Source organism: Penicillium canariense (assembly GCF_028826845.1).
Source record: "Penicillium canariense strain IBT 26290 chromosome Unknown utg000001l_segment0_segment0, whole genome shotgun sequence".
Taxonomy (NCBI): Eukaryota; Fungi; Ascomycota; class Eurotiomycetes; order Eurotiales; family Aspergillaceae; genus Penicillium; species Penicillium canariense.
The window spans coordinates 8,965,911-8,986,264 of NW_026622728.1; the positions used below are offsets into that span (position 1 = coordinate 8,965,911).

The 20,354-nt window shown below is 51.6% G+C and overlaps 8 protein-coding genes across 8 annotated transcripts; 2 read left to right on the top strand and 6 right to left on the bottom strand.

Annotated features, from left to right (window-relative positions):
* Window positions 1-63: 63 nt before the first annotated feature.
* On the bottom strand, window positions 64-2,103 carry N7482_003108 (arylsulfotransferase family protein; the record flags this gene model as incomplete). Its single annotated transcript, XM_056685233.1, has 2 exons — window positions 64-1,581; window positions 1,687-2,103. 2 exons carry the CDS (start codon window positions 2,101-2,103, stop codon window positions 64-66), a joined length of 1,935 nt encoding a protein of 644 aa, XP_056548839.1.
* Window positions 2,104-3,127: 1,024 nt separating this feature from the next.
* erg20 (bifunctional (2E,6E)-farnesyl diphosphate synthase/dimethylallyltranstransferase) lies at window positions 3,128-4,267 on the bottom strand (the record flags this gene model as incomplete). Its single annotated transcript, XM_056685234.1, has 2 exons — window positions 3,128-4,051; window positions 4,157-4,267. The coding sequence occupies 2 exons, from the start codon at window positions 4,265-4,267 to the stop codon at window positions 3,128-3,130; spliced, it is 1,035 nt and encodes a 344-aa protein (XP_056548840.1).
* Window positions 4,268-4,796: 529 nt separating this feature from the next.
* On the top strand, window positions 4,797-7,077 carry N7482_003110 (anaphase promoting complex subunit CDC23; the record flags this gene model as incomplete). Its single annotated transcript, XM_056685235.1, has 4 exons — window positions 4,797-4,894; window positions 4,964-5,687; window positions 5,743-5,926; window positions 5,978-7,077. The coding sequence occupies 4 exons, from the start codon at window positions 4,797-4,799 to the stop codon at window positions 7,075-7,077; spliced, it is 2,106 nt and encodes a 701-aa protein (XP_056548841.1).
* A 194-nt stretch (window positions 7,078-7,271) lies between these two features.
* On the bottom strand, window positions 7,272-9,263 carry N7482_003111 (ATP dependent DNA ligase domain protein; the record flags this gene model as incomplete). Its single annotated transcript, XM_056685236.1, has 1 exon — window positions 7,272-9,263. The coding sequence occupies one exon, from the start codon at window positions 9,261-9,263 to the stop codon at window positions 7,272-7,274; it is 1,992 nt and encodes a 663-aa protein (XP_056548842.1).
* A 1,482-nt stretch (window positions 9,264-10,745) lies between these two features.
* Window positions 10,746-12,483, bottom strand: N7482_003112 (SF3a splicing factor complex subunit PRP9; the record flags this gene model as incomplete). Its single annotated transcript, XM_056685237.1, has 2 exons — window positions 10,746-12,329; window positions 12,394-12,483. 2 exons carry the CDS (start codon window positions 12,481-12,483, stop codon window positions 10,746-10,748), a joined length of 1,674 nt encoding a protein of 557 aa, XP_056548843.1.
* Window positions 12,484-12,734: 251 nt separating this feature from the next.
* N7482_003113 (ATP-dependent RNA helicase eIF4A) lies at window positions 12,735-14,120 on the top strand (the record flags this gene model as incomplete). Its single annotated transcript, XM_056685238.1, has 4 exons — window positions 12,735-12,765; window positions 12,819-13,073; window positions 13,143-14,036; window positions 14,101-14,120. The coding sequence occupies 4 exons, from the start codon at window positions 12,735-12,737 to the stop codon at window positions 14,118-14,120; spliced, it is 1,200 nt and encodes a 399-aa protein (XP_056548844.1).
* Window positions 14,121-14,871: 751 nt separating this feature from the next.
* Window positions 14,872-15,628, bottom strand: N7482_003114 (uncharacterized protein; the record flags this gene model as incomplete). The annotated part of the gene is made up of 3 exons (XM_056685239.1): window positions 14,872-15,050; window positions 15,145-15,459; window positions 15,568-15,628. 3 exons carry the CDS (start codon window positions 15,626-15,628, stop codon window positions 14,872-14,874), a joined length of 555 nt encoding a protein of 184 aa, XP_056548845.1.
* Window positions 15,629-16,919: 1,291 nt separating this feature from the next.
* N7482_003115 (FPP/GGPP synthase family protein) lies at window positions 16,920-18,101 on the bottom strand (the record flags this gene model as incomplete). Its single annotated transcript, XM_056685240.1, has 1 exon — window positions 16,920-18,101. The coding sequence occupies one exon, from the start codon at window positions 18,099-18,101 to the stop codon at window positions 16,920-16,922; it is 1,182 nt and encodes a 393-aa protein (XP_056548846.1).
* Window positions 18,102-20,354: the final 2,253 nt, after the last annotated feature.

Below are 20,354 nucleotides of genomic sequence, written 5' to 3' on the forward strand. Positions count from 1 at the left end.
CGCCTGCCAATGATAAGGTAGTGTACAATGCAATAACATCCATTCCCCTTCTCCTCTCCCCTTTTATTCCCCTGGCCGTTTCAGTAACGACTCATTCGCGCGGTCTCCCGCCTCCAAATCGTGGAGGTCATCCAATTCATCCAATTCCTCACCAGAATCCACAGGCTGCCACACCTGTCCGTCCTTCTCATAGCCTTGCTGGCGCTTGCACAAGCTCTTAAATGAGCTGCCGTAGGCAAACCTGCACACGAGCCACGCACAAAAGACGAGTACCGCTGCAGTCAAGAATCCCATTCCAAACATTAGGGGGGATGCAATGTGTGTCCCCGCGCTGTAGCCGTTGTCTTCTGTCTCTTTCTCCTCGCCACTGAAAACTGCAGTCTCGCTGCTCATTTTCTCGGGTTCCCAGCCTAGTAGCTGTGTTGCACCGAGGAAGCTACCCATCTTGTCGAGCGCGACGATCCGCAACTTGCTATACCGCGCCTCTGGAGGCACAGGGATGATAGTTTCGAATCCCGTTCTCGGGACAGCCGAAATGAACTCGAATTCGACTTCTTCGGTACTCGCGAACCGTCGAACGAAGCCATTCTCCCCGTTTTCCTTCCCTGCCTTCTCTCCGGCAGGAAATGCCCCTTGTAAAACCCAAGTCGCAACTTCAGTAGCCCCATTCCAGCTAACAGCCGCCTCGGTGCCGGATAACGCGACAGCGGGGTTCGTCAGAGGCAGACCGACCCATGCCTGCTTGAAAACGCGGTATGAAAGAGCCTGCCCATGGGAAAACTGAGAGTCCGGTCCGAAATGCACTTCGCATAGCGGCTCCCCATCTGCGGTAAACTCCATCCACGCGGCATTGTACCCGTAGCCCAGGACCACATTCCCGTTTTCAAGGAGCTGCATCGACCCTTGAGACTGGCTGCTAATGGGCTTCGGATTCCAGTACTCCTGTATCACAGCAGCAGTCATGTGCTCTTCGTCGAGTTCAATGAGTAACCCACGACTCGGGTTCTCGGGCGCGCCCTGGCCGCGGGAGGAGTTGTCGAAAAGCGAGATTGCCCGCGTGGAGTTCGTGTCGTATTGAACCTGGAATCGGGCATGATGCTGCCAGCTGAAGTTGGTTGCGGCCCCGTCATTCAGGTCCTCGAAAGAGTTCTGCTTTCCGCCTAGTTTCCAGATCACATCGCCCGTTCGGCCGTCGATGTAGGCTAAGGAGCTCATGTAGCGCGACGAAACGAGGTAGTTTCCGCGCCAATCTTTGTCGATGCTGTTGATGTGGTAGAAGTCCCAGGGGTTGTCTTTGCTGTCGCCATCGCCTTCGCGGTCGCGCTCGACTTCATGGAAAGAGAAGTGCTCCGAGGCGCGCCATTGGAACAGTAATTTATTGGTTTCGACGTCAACTTCCTGGAATAAGCCGTCATAGATCCAGCCGTCCCGCAAGCCGCCAGCTTCCCGAAGATCTGCGGGAACAATATCGTAGACAGCGAAGAGGGCGGTATTGTCGCGGGTAATTTGGAATTCGTGCAGATCTGCAGACTTGCCATTTGCGCCGCGGATTTTGTATGCTTCCTTGTAGTGGGAGTCGATCTGTGTTCTGTTAGACCTGCATTGAATGGACATCTGCCTGCCAGGAGCATGCTTGCAGGATGTTGAACAGAGTCGCAAGATTCATGCGGGAACGGCGGAACCCACCATATAGTACACGCCCTCTCCGTGCCCTTTGACCGAATCATCGCCCGCCCAAAAGGTCAGATATCGCTCCCCGTTGTAAGTATGCACATTCGCATTGTACGTGGTACGGTAGTCCTTAAACCACACCAAATGCCCCTGCTGGTCCACAATCATCGGGCCCGAGTGCCGCACCGAATCACCCCGCGGCGCCAGAATGGTATACAGCCCATCCTCGCACGCCGCACTCCGATACCAATAATTCAGAATCGGGCCTGCCACATCCGCCGAACGATATCGCTGCAGCGGAAACGGACCATCGAAGCCCTTGGCGTACTTCTCTGAGCGGAAGAGCGCCTCCTGATCCGGCGATGCCGTTGCCGAGACACACAGCACCCACAGCGCACATATGGCTAGGGAAACGAGCGGCAGAACGACCATCGCGGGATGCAAAAGGAGAAGGGCATTGAGATCGCCTAGCAGCAAAAGAACTGATGGAGAACGGTTCCAGTCCGTGGGCGTGGCCACCTTCTTAGCCTCCCCACAGCCTCGCGGTGTTCTTCGTGCATATTTTCGGGATTGAGAACCGGCCCACGCGGCCGAACCCTCTGGATTTGCTTTGCCTTGCCCATCTGAATCAAAGACTGGGTCTCCTGGCGCCGATGTGACAGATCTAGTGGCTAGTCAAGCTGAGGTCCGCCACAAAAGGGGGCAATGTGGAGCCTGCCGCGACGACACCCGAGTCGGCACTTTTGCTGGTGTGGAGTGCAACTGGCTTGGAGCCTTGCAAGGGGACTGTTTAGTCTCAATTGGGTTGAATGGTGCTCTTGGGAGTTGGACCGTTACAGATCTCGATTTATACCTCCAGACGTGATTTCGTGCGGCAAACGGACGTGTTCAGGTAGGTTTCTTGCGAAGATGCACGTCGTCGTCTTCCGCGTCAGCTCCGCTGACGTGGAGCCGACTGTGGCTACCGCCCCAATCAATAGCCTCGGCGAGTGGAATAGGCCAATTGACTGAGAGCAAAAAGGGGAGAGCAGTGCTGGTGGTGATGATGATATTCAGGAATATGAGAGAGCTACCTGTGGGAGATGACTTTCCAGAAGAGGCATGAATACAAATCTTTTCCAATCGGGCTTCATCCAGGGCCCTCGTGTCCACACCCCAAGCATCGTATATATTGACTTAGCTAGTTACCTAGCTGCCAGGCATCTATCTCGTTTCCCAGCTATATCCATATTGTGACTGCATTTCTGGTCACACCCTACGCGTTGCAAATTATAAATCTCATGGTACTACTCCCGTTGCATGCAGAAGACCACCAACATAGATACAAGGGGAATCTATTATATTCAATCGATTATTCACAAGTGCCGAAAGAAGCCCTGCATCTCGTCATGTCACATGCAAAACAATCGCTATGTGGCTCTTGATATCGCCAACTCTCTAATAGTATGTCGGTCGTCTATTTGGTGCGCTTGTAGATCTTGGCCAGGAACGACTCAAAGACCTCCTTCTGCAGGCCAGTGGTTTCGTCCACAGCGGCAATCTTGGTGCGCAGCTCATCAACGACCTTCTCTTCGTACTCCTTGTACACCTTCTCCAGCTCGAGCTCGTCAAAGATCTTCTTGACCTTGGCCTCCTGCTCCTTGTCCTTGCGGCCGTAGGCGGAGTCCAGCACCGCACGCTGCTCAGGGCTGGCGCGGGCAATGGCCTGGTTGACCAGCCACGAGCACTTGTTGTCCTGAATGTCGGTGCCGATCTTACCAATGACTGAGGGGTCACCGAAGTTGTCCAGGTAGTCGTCCTGAATCTGGAAGTACTGGCCCAGAGGGATCAGGATGTCATGCGACTGCTTCAGGTTCTCGGGGGTAGCCAGCTGCAGGTAGATCAGAGCCAGAGCAACGGGTAGGTAGAAGCTGTAGTAGGCAGTCTTATAGGTGACAATGAACATGTACTTCTCCATGGAGAAGTTGTCGAGGTTGACATTGTCCTCGGGGGCGGTAATTAGATCGCACAGCTGACCCAGCTCGGTTTGCCAGGTGGTCTCATGGAAGAGCTCGACAAGGTCGATGTAGGCAGGGTGGGAACGGAAGCGCTGCTTCAGGACGAGGTAGATGGCCGACTCCAGCATGAAGGCGTCGTTGATGGCGATAAGGCCGACACCATCCTGGCGGTACCAGCAGGGCTGGCCACGGCGCGTGATCGAGCTGTCCATAATATCATCGCTGACTAGGAAGAATGCCTGGAGCAGCTCAGTGAGCCAACCCAGGATGCTCAAGTGCTCGAATTGCTCCGCGGTCAGGGGCTTCTTCAGGAGGGCGAGGCCGGTGTCGGGGACCGATAGGCCACGGTTAAGCTTGCCGCCGGGGGTGTTGGCAAACAGCGACTATCATATGCGTCAACTCCAATCCCTTTCGCCAATGGGGGACATGTTGGTTTATTCTCGCAGGAGGTTCAGGTTTGCGAGGGGCATTGTCCTACCTTCTCGAACCATTCGAGAGCGTTGGCGGGGAGGGTTGTACCGCTTCGCGTGTTCCAGAATATCCTTGGCCAGGCCAGGGAAGACCGCCTCGAAGTCGGCACGCTTGGTAGTGGAAGCCATGATGGTCTAGACAATTGAGCAGTGAGAAAGTCAAGAAGGGGTCGGTGAGCAAACAATCCACAATGGCTTTTCCCCGCGGAGGGGTTACCATTTGTCTTGTTTGGCATGTTTGCGCGGTTTGGCGGGATCGCCAGGCGCAACTGGCAACAGCTGCTCGCTGTTAACATTTCTGCTCGTTTGTTTTCCTCGAGATAGTTTTCTGAAATTTGCAACAGTTACATGATAGAATCGACTGAATTTCGACTATCCACTCAATATTTTGCTTGTTGCCGGCCTACTGTGCTGAAGCTCTCCCGCCGACCGCGTCGACAACGCGCCAAACCCGCGATATTTGTTGCGCCAGACCCAAACTTAGAGCTGAATTGCAGCTGCCCCAATACTGATTCTAGGCTGACCGAGGAATGAGGTTCATGGTCGAGTCTTCTACGTGATCTACAGTCTCTGATATAATTGCCTTACGGTTGTTCACGGGAGTGTGACCACCAGGTATCCTCGGATATTTGCATCCCCCGCGCTCGCGAGGGTGATCATGGATTTCACGGAGGATGACCTGCAAGAGCTGAAGCATCGGCTCGAAGATGCTGCCATCAAGTGCTCAGAGCGGTGTCTATATCAATCGTCGAAATGGTAGGCATCATTACTACATCTGCCTCCCTCTAGAGACATGGGAGAAACTGACAAACTCGACGGATGCAGGGCCGCAGAGATGCTCGATTCGCTTTTACCAATCAATCACGAGGACACCGATCCTGAGTCTCCGATGGAAATCACAGATCCGACTCCTCCACCGATCAATCCCTATCTTCGGACGCAAGACCCGACCGAAGCTGCCTTGGAGGCCCAGGAAGCCCACAAGTACCTTCTTGCCAAATCCTACTTTGATACCCGGGAATATGATCGCTGTGCAGCCGTGTTCCTTCCTCCAGCGACACCTCCAGTCCCTCTCTCGGTAGCGTCGCCGAACTCCAAACCCAAACAACCGCGAAGTACCCCCCTCAAGGGCAAGGAAAAAGCCTCGCCTTTCCAAAGCTCCAAGAACCACGGCCACGCCCCGGGAAACCCATACCCCAAGCTCAGTCAAAAATCCCTATTCCTTGCGCTGTACGCAAAGTACCTAGCAGGAGAGAAGCGCAAAGATGAAGAAACGGAAATGGTGTTGGGCCCAGCAGATGGCGGGATGGCGGTCAACCGAGAATTACCAGACCTCGCTCGGGGGTTGGAAGGTTGGTTGGCTGACCGCAGTACAAAGGGAGAGGATGACCGGGGACAAGGATGGCTAGAGTACCTCTATGCTGTTGTTCTGCTGAAGGGTCGAAATGAGGAACTCGCAAAGACTTGGCTCATCCGGAGTGTGCATCAGAACCCGTTCCACTGGGGGGCATGGCAAGAGCTGAATGACTTGCTAGGCAGCATTGAAGACGTAAGGGATTGTGTTTGCTTTAACATGGCTATCCGAATGCTAACATGGCTGGCAGTTAAAACAAATCAAGGACCTTTTGCCCGAAAACATTATGACCCTCATATTCTATGTCTACTGCAGCCAGGAGCTGTATCAAGCGACGAGCGATACATACTCAACATTAGGTGACCTGCAAGCCATCTTCCCCAACAGCGCGTTTCTACAAACCCAGCATGCGCTACTTTTCTACCATAATAAAGGTATACTTATCGATATTCCTGCCATCATGATTCGATGCTAAACAACATCAGACTTCGAGCGAGCGTCCAAGATCTTCAACGAAATTCTGGCTACATCGCCGCATCGCCTGGATAGTCTTGATCATTACTCCAACATTTTGTATGTCATGAACGAGCGGCCTCGGCTTGCCTTTGTTGCCCAAATTGCAACTGCTACGGATAAATTCCGACCCGAAACTTGCTGCGTTGTGGGCAACTACTACTCCTTGAAGTCAGAGCATGAAAAGGCGGTCATGTACTTCCGCCGTGCCTTGACACTTGACCGCAATTTCCTGTCTGCCTGGACCCTCATGGGCCATGAATACATTGAAATGAAGAACACTCACACGGCCATTGAATCGTATCGGCGAGCGGTCGATGTCAATCGCAAAGATTATCGCGCCTGGTACGGTCTCGGCCAAGCCTATGAGGTCCTTGATATGTCCTTCTACGCCCTCTTCTACTACCAGCGTGCAGCGGCCCTCCGCCCGTATGATCCGAAGATGTGGCAGGCTGTTGGTTCATGCTATGCGAAAATGGGTCGGGTGGAGCAGAGTATTCAGGCTTTGAAACGTGCATTGGTAGCTGGGTCCTACTACGCAGACGACAATCCTGGCGCCGGTGCGCGGAAAGTGCTTGACCCGGAAACGCTGCACCAGATCGCGACCCTCTATGAACGCCTTGACGATGAAGACGAGGCAGCGGCATACATGGAATTGACTCTGCAGCAAGAATCTGGCGGGGCACCTGTCGGTGATGACGATCAGTCTGGCGAGGACGATGAATACTCATCCGTGTCAGAGCATATTGCACATAGCGACGGTGAAGCCGACGAGTCTGGCGACGACGATGGCGAGCGACATGCACGTTCTCGACGCCACCACCGTAAGCCCCGTGCCAGTACCTCGTCATTTGGTATGCAGCACGATGACTCTACGGCGGGAGAGACATGGCACCATCCTACGCCTACTACGTCCAAGGCACGACTGTGGCTTGCGCAGCATGCATTGCGCAATGGGGATTTGGATCGGGCCGATCAACTAGCGAGTGAGCTGTGCCAAGATGGGATGGAAGTAGAAGAGGCAAAGGCTTTGATGAGAGATGTTCGTGCTAGACGTGAGGATGTTGGCTAGTCTTGTGGCCGGCGTGTGGACCATGAGCGTTGACCCGTATTTCCCTCCATCTCATAATACCGCGGCGTTAGTCTTAATGATCAATCAGGAGCACAAGCTTTGCATTATGGTGGCCGTGATGTTTTGGTCCTTATTCAATTTCCTTATTTTTTTTTTTTTTTTTTTTTATAAAAAAAAACTAGTCTAGTTGTATATCAGATGTTGCTGGTGTCGGTCAAATGGCTGAATGACCTGTACTCGCCTAAAGCGAGGATTTCAGCTTCATCAAAGCTTACCATAAGGCCAAGTGGCTGCGAACCGTTAACATTTCGGTGATTGCCATCCATGTGCTCTGTCTGAGTTTCAGTAGGCAAGCCTGCCTGGTTGGACCTTTCAATCAAATTCCATCGGAGACAAGCGTAGTAATATTTTTGGCCGAGACTGTACCACGTATTACGTAGACAGAATCGAAGATCTGCGGGGTTTATTCTCTCTGCTAATATGACAGCGTCCAAGAAGAATATTCTGCCATTGGCGGGAAAAGAGTTCTTTACGTTCTGCAGAGACCGAGACAGACCCTTCGCAACCTTGTGGATCAGTTGTCCAAGGGGCGATTCACCAGGATTGGCAAGGACTATACCAAACGCGGCACCTCGAGAAGCGGCTTGAGGGTTCGAGTGTCGAAGAAGAGATCTTGTTTCACTGGAGCCCAGAGCCTGGAGGAATTGAGATAGGTTGGAGGAAGTTATACCGTCCTCTGACTGCGTCCCGGACATGTATACGGGAATTGTCGTAAGCGGGGATTTCGGGAACTTTGTTTGCTCGAATGAGCCTCCGAGAGAATGGTTCCGCCTGTAGGAACTTTCGACTGCTTTGCGAGTTGTTCGCACTTCTCGATGTGTGGAGGTGAGGTTGGTGACCCGTGAACAAGACGACTCTGTGAGAGCTGAATGAGGTTGCGAACTTTCATCCACGGCTTTTAAAATATTCTGCTTCCCCTGGTGGATGATACTGTGGCTTTTTTGGCCTGAGATCCGGAGACGTGACAGGTTATCGTTCTCGGCTAGAACGTGTGATTCGTCTGGTAGGGCAACGGCCCCCGAGGGAAGCCTGACTTCATCAATATAGACCACAGGAGCATTATCGGTGCTGCTGAGTGTCTGGCCATGACCCGCATTTGAGGATAACACTTTTTGTGTGTAGTTATGACTCGGTATTGGATGCTGACCAACTTCGTGATCGCTCACCGTGGTCTCAGAACCACCGGGTACATCTGACTCTGTGCTTGAGCCACTATCCGTCGAAAGACTGCGTGACCGGCGCACGATATACTGATTGAGCCCATTTCCAGTTTTCAGCCGCTTCTGCCACTGCGCTCGGTCCAGCGAGAGTTCTTCAATGGGCACAGATCGTGCATCTTCCGCCAACAGCTGTAGTTCCCTGTAGGATGCGGCATCTTCCAGGGTTCTGTCAGTGTGTACCTTCAATATGCGTGGAAATCGAAGTGTGAAATATCGCGCCCCAGACGGCTTTTCAAACCCGCTGCCCATCATTTCCACAATGAAAGGCTTTTTGAAAAGCGCCGATGCTGCGGCGAGATTATTTCGTCCGTACTCAAGATCAAACCCTTCGAATTCCTCAGGAGAGCACGCATGGAAATCGCCAAGTTGATTGAGGAGTTGCAATACATTTCGGTGCATGCAGTGGCGATCGATCGCATCAACTACCCGGAAATGGGGCTTGGCACCCGACTGTAGAAAAGCGGTCTTATTGAGAAGGCATCCGACTAGGAAGTGCGTCCACCGCAACTGTTTGGTAGGTTCAAAAGCAGCAGCTTCCTGGGCGTTGTACCATGCGCCAACTAACGCAAGGTCGACTGTGTCACCGAGACCAGGGATATAGTCTTTCTTGAGCTTGATCCATCGGCCGAATGATCTATCAACACCCGCAGCGTAGATTGGAAAATAAGGTTCGTCACAACCCTTCAACACTAATCCCTCCCATCGTTGAGCAATAGCGTTGGCAAAGCTCGCCTCTAGTCGATCTTGGCTGTCGGACCGGCCGAAGTCCAGTATTTCTTGTTCAGAAATGGCCGCACGCCCTGGAATCGTCTCCACTACACTTTGCAGTAGTAGACGTCTTTGCCGATGCGGGCTTTGTAGACAAACGTCGTCATCCAGTAGTAGGATGTCAAAGAACACGATCATGAGATGTTCATAAGGCTGGGGCCTGTTTTTATCAGAATGTGATTTTCGCCCAGAGAATTGAAGCATGCTTACGGTGAATCATGGTCAGTCCCAATGAAAGTCCCAGCACGAGGCAAAAACTTCCGAAGCTTGTGAAAATCTGCTATTCCGCCACGCCTGTCACTCCAGACAAGCAACTCTCCTTCTAGAATACAATAATTCATAAATTTGCAGCCGGCCATCCCGATCTGGAGAGCATCCTCCAGGACCGGAAGGATATTGGATCTGTCCGCGGTAGAATCTTTGCCACTTTTGGAGAAAATCTGGATGGGGGTTTGCTTGTTCAACAGATTGACATGGATCTGACAGTATTCACCATCGTACTTCCGTTCTAAGCTCATTCGACGGGCGTTGGCCATTCTGCAGCAATGATTGATGCTCCTAGCCTTGGAGTACTCGGGCCGGCCAATCTTGACTCCCGTTCGTGGCCGTAGATAGTCAAGCGCAGTGGAGCATAAACTGGCCGCTAGGCGTGGATCTGGTCGGGGAGGGAAGTGGTTGATCGGCTCCGAAGATAGCACTTCTAACGCGCCCTCGAATGTATCTTGAAATTGAAGGAGGTGAGGAAGCAGGAAGTGGAATCGTTCTAACGTGTACTTTTCGGGCAAGGCCACGGGGGAGTAGCTCTTGAGGATCATTCGAGTAAGCCACTTGGCATCACGACTGCTCATCCTTCGGTAAAGAGGTGAAAGGGCGCTTTCCACATCCACAGCTGTTTGCTGGCGGCACACTCGAGGGCCTGAAAAGCGACATCGAGATGCGATCATGGTCAGTGCTTGGTCAATCTCTTCCACAGAGACCTCTCGGTTCGGGCAAATCTGATTCTCGGCTTGGCACATCACATTCTCCACGCATTTTCCAAGATCTGGACCACCGGACGTGCGCCATTGATGTAGGTCCGATAGTCTGGAAGAACCCAAGCACAAGCAACGGCCGATTACGCGTGCGAGAGAGGTGGCTTGTAGCCAGTATACCCGGTCTGGGCGCCTCTCCGGGAACATGCACGACAGTAGGGCCAGCCTGTCTGTGTCTGGGTGATAAATGTGTCTGTCATGACGACCAAACCATTGCGCGATCGTCCGAATATCCGGCGTGTCCTTGGTGGTCGCAGTGGCCTTGACTATCCGGTTGTCCTCGAGACTGGACAACAAGTCACAGAGGAAGGAGAAATTGAACCCCATGGGGTCCTGATCCAGGTGTTACATCAAGATGACCACGCCACGCTATAGACGGCTTCACCCTTGTCAAGTTGTCACACCCAACATGAGGAAGGCAGAAGCGGGACGCGAAAATTCGCGGCGGGTCGCACCCATGGAACGCGAAAACACGTGACTACAAACTATACAGAAGCTTTGGAAGAGGTCCATTTCAAGGAAAGGGGAAAAAAAGAGAAATAGGTATTCTTTGAAGTGGTCAGCCCACCTGGCACCTGGGAGCCTGAGATCACTGGGGACCACCCATGATATTCGCCGAACTCCAATCCTTTTGTATAATATTAACACAGCGACCCCAAAGGGCCATGATCGAACGAAGCAAATGACCCGCCTGGAGGCTAGAGAATACCCTGCTTTTGAAGACTGTAAGGAAGTTAGAATATGCGTGAGTCTGTAGTGATAAGGGTGCAACTGACTCCAAGTAGATCCTCTCTGGCATGACATTGCCCTCAGCATCCTCCATCTGCACGACATTGTCGCGGGAGTCACGGTCCCTCTTGCGGTCCTGTTCAAGCTTCTCCCAGAGTCGCACAGCGTCTTCAATGCGGGTAATTTCCCGGAAAAGGTTCGTGTTCGATGTGATACCCAAGCACTTCAGTCCGTAGATGTGCAAAGCTTCAGAGAAATGCTTATCGAAAGCCCGACGGCCCATGTAGACGTAGTTACCGCAGACTTCACACGGATATTCGACACCGAGGCCATGTAGCTTGTACAGCCAGTATGGAATAGGCTTGCCATCCCATGCCAACGGCAACTTCAACGGGTTGTAAAGTCTATCGGAGTCCTCCTCATCCGACTGATCCCGGTCGCCACCGTCCACATAATCTTCGGGATCAGCCATCATGGCTTCATTATCCGCTTGGCGCTCCCGCTCAGTCATAGCCTGTCTGCGCTCCACATTGTCCCGAGTCGCTTTCCGCTTTGATTCGAGCTCCTTCGACAAGCATCGGATGCGATGTTCGCGCTCGGCAACTGCGCGTTCCTTGAAACTGAATGAAGATGAGCCGTTGCTAATAGGTGCAGATGACTGCTCGCCCGATACACCAGCGGCCTTCTTCGCCGCGGCAGCCCGTATGTGTTTCTTGCCGGTCAAGTGATTCCGATAGACGTTCTCGTTATTGAATTCCTTTTCGCAGTCCGCACACCAGATTCCTGCTCCTGTTCCCTCCGTCTGTGGGCCGGACGCACCGTTCTCTGCCTTCTCGTTCGTCCAACCCGGAACCTCCTTCGCCGACCACTGGGTGTCAAATTCTTCATCGAAAGCCGCGAATAGCTTGTCGAGATCTTGCAAAGGGCGCACTCGTTTAATAAACCCTTCGAGGTAACTGGCAAGTTCGCTGACGTAGCGGAAGTACTTATCAGAAACCTTGTCTTTCCGCTTGATGTTCATTGTAGGTGGTGTGAAAACGTCAAAGACACCGAGGTATTGGGTATATGCCAGCCGCTTCACTCCTGGTAGGTTCAAGTATTGTTCATGATTCATCGTCAAATCCAGGAACTGCCCATATGCCTCTTCGCCGGTAAACATGGTATCAATTTCCATGCGTGGCGTTTCGCCCTCGCCAGGTTGACGGCGCTTGTATGCGCGCTCGAGATTCTCAACCGGCTCATTCGGGTACCGTTTGTGGAAATCCTTGATTCCATCCAACTGTTTGTAGAACTCTTCGAACTGATCTCCTGTCGAGATCATCTGCGCTTCCTTCTCACGAAGTCCGTCGGCATCCTTGTAGATCTCCAAGAGGCGCTGAGACTGCTCCTCGATTCTTGTTAGGAGCCTCGCAAGCTCATGGTCGCGAGCGAGACGATGTCGGATCTATGAAGGGAGAACTGTCAGCTTACAAATGTGGCTAATCGACTGTAGAACGTGCAGCACTCACATTTGAGGGATTCTCAGCCACGCGATCGGCGACGGCTTGCTCCAGCCTCTCCAAGTCCTCATGAAGGAATCGCTGGTCCTCGAACAGCATCCTGAAAATGCGACCGTGACACGGACCTTTTCCTCAATGGTGCGCAAGAAGTGTGGATGAAGACAGCGGTGGTAGTTGGAGGAGAAGCCGCGGGCTCAAAGCTGCACCTTTGCGGCCGATCACGTGAGGGTGGCACTTCTCATCGCAAAAAGTCATTCGGAACTCTTGCTGCGGCCAGCGATCTCTGTGAACCTTGACAGAGTACCCAGATCCATTTTTCTCTGCCAGCCGAATTATTTGTTCCTCTAACCATGGCTGAGGGAATTGACAGACGTGCCGATGGTATGTATCTTGAGACACTTTATTGAAAGGAAGCATCCTAACAGCTACCCCAGAGCGGATGGAGTTCAGCACCTCCAAGGAGGTTACGGTGGCCCCGACCTTTGAGGACATGCATTTGAAGGAGAGTCTTCTTCGTGGTATCTACGCCTATGGATACGAGTCCCCCTCAGCGGTCCAGTCGCGTGCCATTGTCCAGATCTGTAAAGGTCGCGATACAATTGCGCAGGCCCAGTCTGGTACTGGTAAGACGGCGACATTCTCGATCAGTACTCTGCAGGTCATTGATACTGTCGTGCGCGAAACCCAAGGTATGTGGATTTTGATATTGTCCCCTTGGGCGACCTCACTGCTTACCGGCTGTTTGATTTCCGTTATAGCTCTTGTCCTCTCCCCGACCCGTGAACTTGCGACCCAGATTCAGTCCGTTGTTATGGCTCTAGGCGATTACATGAACGTTCAATGCCACGCATGCATTGGGGGTACCAACATTGGCGAGGATATTCGCAAGCTTGACTACGGTCAGCACGTCGTCTCTGGAACACCGGGCCGTGTTGCAGACATGATCCGCCGTCGTCACTTGCGCACACGCCACATTAAGATGCTCGTTCTCGATGAAGCAGACGAGCTCTTGAACCGCGGTTTCCGCGAGCAGATCTATGATGTGTACCGGTACCTGCCTCCGGCGACACAGGTGGTGGTTGTTTCGGCTACTCTGCCGTACGATGTATTGGACATGACCACCAAGTTCATGACGGACCCCGTTCGTGTCCTGGTCAAGCGTGATGAACTGACCCTGGAGGGCATCAAGCAGTACTTCATTGCTGTTGAGAAGGAGGAGTGGAAGTTTGACACTCTGTGCGATCTCTACGATACTCTTACTATCACCCAGGCTGTGATCTTCTGCAACACCCGCCGCAAGGTCGACTGGTTGACCGATAAGATGCGTGAGGCCAACTTCACTGTGTCAAGCATGCATGGCGAAATGCCACAGAAGGAGCGTGACAGCATTATGCAGGATTTCCGCCAGGGCAACTCCCGTGTTCTCATTTCTACTGATGTCTGGGCACGTGGTATCGATGTCCAACAGGTGTCGCTCGTCATCAATTACGACCTGCCCACCAACCGTGAGAACTACATCCACCGTATCGGTCGTAGTGGTCGGTTCGGCCGCAAGGGTGTGGCCATCAACTTCGTCACCAGCGATGATGTCCGCATCCTTCGCGATATCGAATTGTACTATTCGACTCAAATAGATGAGATGCCGATGAACGGTAGGTTTTCTTTTGTCGTGATTATTATAATCTACCATCGAGTGCTAATGGCCTTGTGTTGCAGTGGCGGATCTTCTCTCATAAGTGCCTTGAATCTTGCTTCACCAACTACTCTTCCTCCAAGGAGCCGAAAGGGACACGATACAACTCGTACCCGGGCGTGTTGATACACCCTTTCTCTGTCAAGCACATCGACAAATGTATATGAATGGCATTCAACCAGGGATCAATGCGCGGCGGGCTCTAGCGTGGAGGAAAGGGAAAATAAAATGATCCAGTGAGATGACGCAGCTACGGATTGACCGAGATATCTGTCCTCGCTAACACCTTGCTGCTCCAGTTTCAGAGTTTCTAACAATGTGTACACCATCCGGTGGTGTACTTATGAATTTATTTCTTTTGAAGTTTGTGCTGTGGTGGCGAAATCTGCTTAATTGTTGCTGCTTATTTGCCCTGGATATTTGGTTTGGGAGTTACGAATGATGGAATTGAATGCATTACTTTCTCAATCCTTTCTTTGTTCACGAGGGAGGACAAGTTGCCTCCGGATAAGCTAAATCTCCATCTCGTGTCCAACAGCCTTCACCCAGCAACCAGGGACACATTTTAACCTCAAGTTGACAGCCCAAAATGCCCGAATATACCATCTCTCCTTCCACTCTTGTTTCTTCGCCCATTTCCCTGCCTCCATAGGATCATCCTCCCTCTCCGGCAATGGCAGGAAATCCAATTTTGGCACCCCATCATCAGCAACACTGACGAGGTCCGCAAAAAACCCCAAGATGGGGAGAAATATACAGCGCAGCGAACTTCAACGGCCAATTCGCCAGCACCTCTAACCTCGTAAATGTTGCCCCTGCGTCGCAGATGGCTTCGCTCTTGGTCTTAGACCCGTTCCCCATTTGGCGAGGGCTGCGGTGGTATCGCCCAAGGATAGCACGCCACTCGTGCTGTTGACCATGCGGACAATATGGTTCGCGAGCGATGCAGCGTCTTCGATGGCGAGACTGGCGCCTTGGCCGATATTAGGTATCGTATATCATGATCAGCATGCGATGTCAGACTGGAGGACCAGAAGTAGAAAAGAAGATGGTGATGCAGGACAAACCTTGTGAACGGAGTCCCCCAAACACGGAAATTAGCCCAAGCCCATGACTTGCAAGTTCCTTCCTTAATGGAACATACGAAGTCGTGACATTCTCATAGACCGACCAAATCTTGATACCAGCGCCCACATGCGTATATCCATAAATGTCTCGACCCGCAAGCCAAGTTCCTCTCGTGAACTTGGGCCCGTTCGGATACTGAAACTTCCGGTCCGTTTTGGTAAAAATGAACCAGGAAACCTGATCTCCTTTGCCGACGTTCACAAAAGTTGTGAATCCCTCATCCCAGGTCCGATGGATCTCTCCCAGGTTGAGACCTTTAACCAGATGTTACATTCCCACAATACAGGTGCGTTCAGCCATCATAGCTACAGATCAGATTAGGCCAGCACCTTACCCCCATTATCTCAAAGGGAAAAACATACCTTTCCGATCCTTGTCAGCCCTGATCCTCCACTTCTCGCTCTCCTCCATGTACCTCCACATTTTCTCCCGAATGGTGCTTTGGATTCCATCGGCGCCGGCTCGAGATGCTCGGCGATATCATGGTATATACCCATTTGATCGAGGACTTGCAACCCATTGCTGACGATAGTCAACGCACCACCAATTGAGGCGTCAATCTGACTGTGATCTTCCAGTACGAGGAAATCGATGTTGGCGCGTGCGAGGGCCTTGGCGAGGGTAAGGCCTGAAGTTGAGCCGCCGGCTATGATCACTTTGAAAAAAGGTAGGGGGCGGGTTTTTCAGTTTCTATGATGGGATTGAGGGTTGCCGAGTTGTTTCAGAAGGAATGGGCGAAGCTGGGCTGGTTTGAGGCTGGTAGATAAAGTAGAAATAGATACTATAGCAATTGCTACGGAATACAAGTCCAGAAAATTGGAAAATTGGAGTTTCTTCTCTAATAGACCGACTGTGAGGCGAAGTGGAAATCCAGAACAAATCTATGAAGCCTCCTTGTTTACATAGTATGAGGCTTTACCGACATTATGTAGTGGGGCTGCCTCACTATTTAGCCCCGCTCTTGCATGCAATAAGAAGATGTAGGAAAGCGTCATAAGATCATCCCTGCGGCAACCTCAGACAGCTAGAACTATAGACGATAAATACGTTCACCGTGGAACGGGGTAGTTGTTGTTGCCGCCTAGGTAATGAATCTTATTCCATTTCAATACAGCCTCGTTCAGCCTTTTCAACCCCATTTTGCCTCTCCAATAACATTGAAGATCGGCGAGAGAGCAAATCTGGCGCTTGTGGAACCGCTAGTTCGTATTATGTATGTATTCTGCGGCTCCTGTAGTGGACCAGTCGACTACGGTGGGGCGCGCAACAGATACCGACTGATACGGCGGCTGAACAGAATGCAAAAATGATGCAGGAGTGTCTTATTAAATTTCTGGGAAACTGTGTATCCCGCCACGCTGGAGACTTGGGGCCAACTGGAATCGAAGTTCGAGAGTTGAGGACCGGGGACTCTGCGGCATGCACTGCTCTTGCTATCCTGCGTTAGGATTCCACGCCTGGGTTGAATTTTGTAGCCAACTGTAGCAAATCCTTACCTACCTTTGCATCGTCCAATCCTAGAGTAGAGCAAAGTGAGTGGATTCCATTGTATGGCTCATAGGTGCCTGTAAATCTAGATATACTTTGACAAGTAAAGAGCATATCAGACGCTTGAAGCGTAGTAGTTTGAGAACAACCTGAATACTATGGACCACCTAGATAAAACTAAGGAAAACGATGACTAAAACCTCAATGACTCCAGCCCTCCAGAAATTCATCGTCGCTTGGGTTGCTGTACTGTGTCTATCAACATTTTGATCATTGCTCGCAACGCAGGGTTCGACTGCCCAGTAGCTTCCTCCAGTGCTGAAAGCGCCTCACTAGTGTCCTTGCTCAAGCTTTGCAGCAAGTCCCACGAAGCCTCAAAAGCGCCCGAACGCTCGATCAGACTCAACATGTAAATCTTGGTGTTTCTGGACAGCGCACCAACAGCGGGATTCCGCTTTTCCCGAAAGATACCCAGGATGATATCCCTCGCGGTGGGATCGGAGTCGCAGCACGCTATAATGGGATATGAAAACTTTCCCTCATCCAGATCCTCGCAGAACCCCTTCTTCTCCGAGTACGTGTCGTCTTGGAGGTTTTGGTAGTCGTCACGTAGCTGATAAAAGCGGCCGAGTAGAACGACAAACCGATCGAAAAGGGCAATGATACTGTCGTCTTGACGCTGATCAGACATACCGTGCATCAGATGAACGAGCATCTTGAGCATTGCGCCTGTCTTGCCATCCACCATGGCCATATATTCCTCCGCGGACGGACAACGGAGATGAAATTTCCATTTCAAGTCCCAGCTCTGACCCACGAACAAGTCGATCGTTCCCTTCAGCAAGGCATCCATTGCCAATGTGTCTGAGTGCTGGAGACGCTGCAATTTCCAACATGTGTTCATAATCATGAAAGTGGCACTATTGATCGCCTGTGCATTTCCAAAGACACAGTGAGTCGCCGGACTGCCCCGGCGTAGCAAAGAATCATCCTGAATATCGTCGAGGATCAAGGACGCGTTGTGGAGGTCCGAGATAATGTCGTCAATGACGGTGGTGAGATGCTCAGGCAGCTTGAACCACAAGTTGCAAGCTTGGATGACTTTTGAGCGGACGTTCTTGGAAGGGAGCATTCGGATGTAATCGCATGGTGCGATAACTGCCGAGTCGTCCAGTCGGGCCTCACCCAGCTCGGAGCTTGGGGAGCTGCTATTTTGAAGAAGATCGCTAGAAGAGGAGTCTCCCACTGCTGTTTTCTCTTCTGAATCGCGAGCTTGAGTTGACTTGGGTCGCGATGAAGCTCCGCTGCATGGAGCTGCCTCTGAGATTGTCGTGGAGCATTGCACTTTGCCTTTGGGAAAGCTCCTGCGGAATAGCTTTGACTCGCTCAAAAAGATAGCCATTTTCATGATGCTGATGGATGGTCAATCTTGAGACAGTGCCTTTAAGTGGAGTGATTTATATTGGTCAAGAATGATAATCCGCTCCGGTTAGTACCAACGACTTCTCAGGCTAGATAAACCATTTACTTCACACGCCGAGCATAACCTGACTGGGCTGCATCAATACGAAAGTGCTGCCCCTAGCTGGCCAGTCCTATGGATATTTTCTCCCCGCATAGTGACGTGTTCACCCGGGCCCACTTCGTCAGCATTCAAAATAATTCGGCAGGGAGGATGCTGCTCCATACTCAGTTAGACGCTTCGTGGCTGTTGAAATGACAAGATATGGAAATACCATGCGCATCATCGTGGGTCGTGAGGTGGGGCGCGCTTGGGTGTTCATGCGTTGAAGATCAAGAGCCTACATCCCGATCGTCGATCTCGGGGTCGCCAACACTAACGGCACTCTAGGCCCATTGTAAAGCAGTCTAACAGACTTAGTCTATTGCGCCATCAGCTCCCAAAGAGGCCAAGGCTTTAGCTAAAACATGGAAAATGGCCTAACCCCCGACTCGTGCAGCACTCGGCTCGTCTGCCCTCAAGAGGCACCAAGTACGAGCAATGTGTGCAGCCCATATTGCAACTCACATCATGATTAGCAACTACAGGTCGTTGCATGCGTCTCTTTTCTCGTCGATCATCCGGAAGGTTCGATCCAGGAGTCGCAAAGGCGAAGTCAGCTAGCTGGCTGGACCTTTCGCTATGCTCCTTACTCGACCGGCCAAGAACAAGAGTCTTATCTACTTCACAGTTAACGCCAGGGCTTCTGATATCAAACCTTCAATCCCAATGGCTGAATCCCCAGCCACTTGCCCATCAGTCATCGCCCAGGAAAGGGGCCCCTCCCATGAACCCTTACAGAACAGAAGATCTCCACGACACACTTGGCCAATCGCTTCATATTGAGAGCCGCGGCAAGGGAAAAACCGGACAAAATACGAGCAACACGCCACGCGAGTCTGGCACCGAGTTATTCCGAGCTTTCTGGGTCCTAAACAGGATATCTTTCAGAAAAGCCCGATCGGCCAATTCCAATCTCCTCGATTAGGGGATGGGATTGGGGCCGGCTCGGTAGTGAAGATGAAGACTTGCGGTTCTGTGACATACAAGTTTTCTTGTTAGACAATTTGAGAGCTGGGGAGACTGCACAGGTGGCTGGCTGAGTGTGATGTTATGGAAATGTGGAGAGGGTCTCTACTGCGAGAAAATTGCCTTGCATAGAGCTCAGATAAGCCTTGCTAGACAGCGCTTAGCACAACAAGATGATGCTCCGAATTGCAGATTGGTATTACATCTATAACCTACAATTTTGGCACTGGCGGGGTGTGGAAATCATTCGCTCTGGCGGTCGCGTCGTCTATGACCGCTGATTGAATCTTGTGCCGTAGGGGACCGCACAATATAATCACCCATCTGCATATGAAATAAATAATACTGGTTTGAATCTTTGGTGTAAAGCCATGGCTAGATTCGAGGCCGTCTAGATTTTTAATTTCCGTTTGTGATCGCAGCAGCAAGTATGCAAGGTGGAAAGGGAGCAACATGGTGCTCAGAGCGGCACCAAACAATCGAACATCACACACCGCCATTGACCTCTCAGAAACAGCTCTCTCGAGAAAAGGATGGCGCGTTTAGGGTTTTGCCTCGAATTCTATCAGCGTAGACACAAGCCTTGTGGTCTGAGAAGCTCCTGGCCTATGGCCACCGCATGTTCAGCCCAGCTTGCCGATCTAATCCTAAGTTCGACCCCGAGCTATTAGCCTGTTGACAGCTCACTCAGTGATCTTCGTCTCCTGTCATGTACCATTTAGGTAGCTGCACGATCTGAATAGTATTGATTCGATACCCGCCACCGGGCGTAGATCGCGGCCTGTCTTGGTATAGTCCGAGAGAGTGGGCCCGATAGTGAAGTGGGTCCCCTGACACATGTACAGAGCAGAATAGGCCGGAGAGGCAATGCCGATTCAAAGGCAGTTAAAGTACTCTGTTCGTGTAAAACTGGTATTTTGATATTCATCCTATTCGATGCGACCGAAATTCCAGTTTCTTTAGGTGTTTGTAGCGAAATGTAGATGCCGTTACGAAACCCATGCAGCCACCGTATCTTTATTGCTAGTCGTCAGTTCCGAGGGCGATTTGCTTGTAGCTTTGATCCGTTACAGCCGTATAATTCAGTAATCCCTAAGTCTTTCAGTCCATCGTTTAACATACAACTTCCCT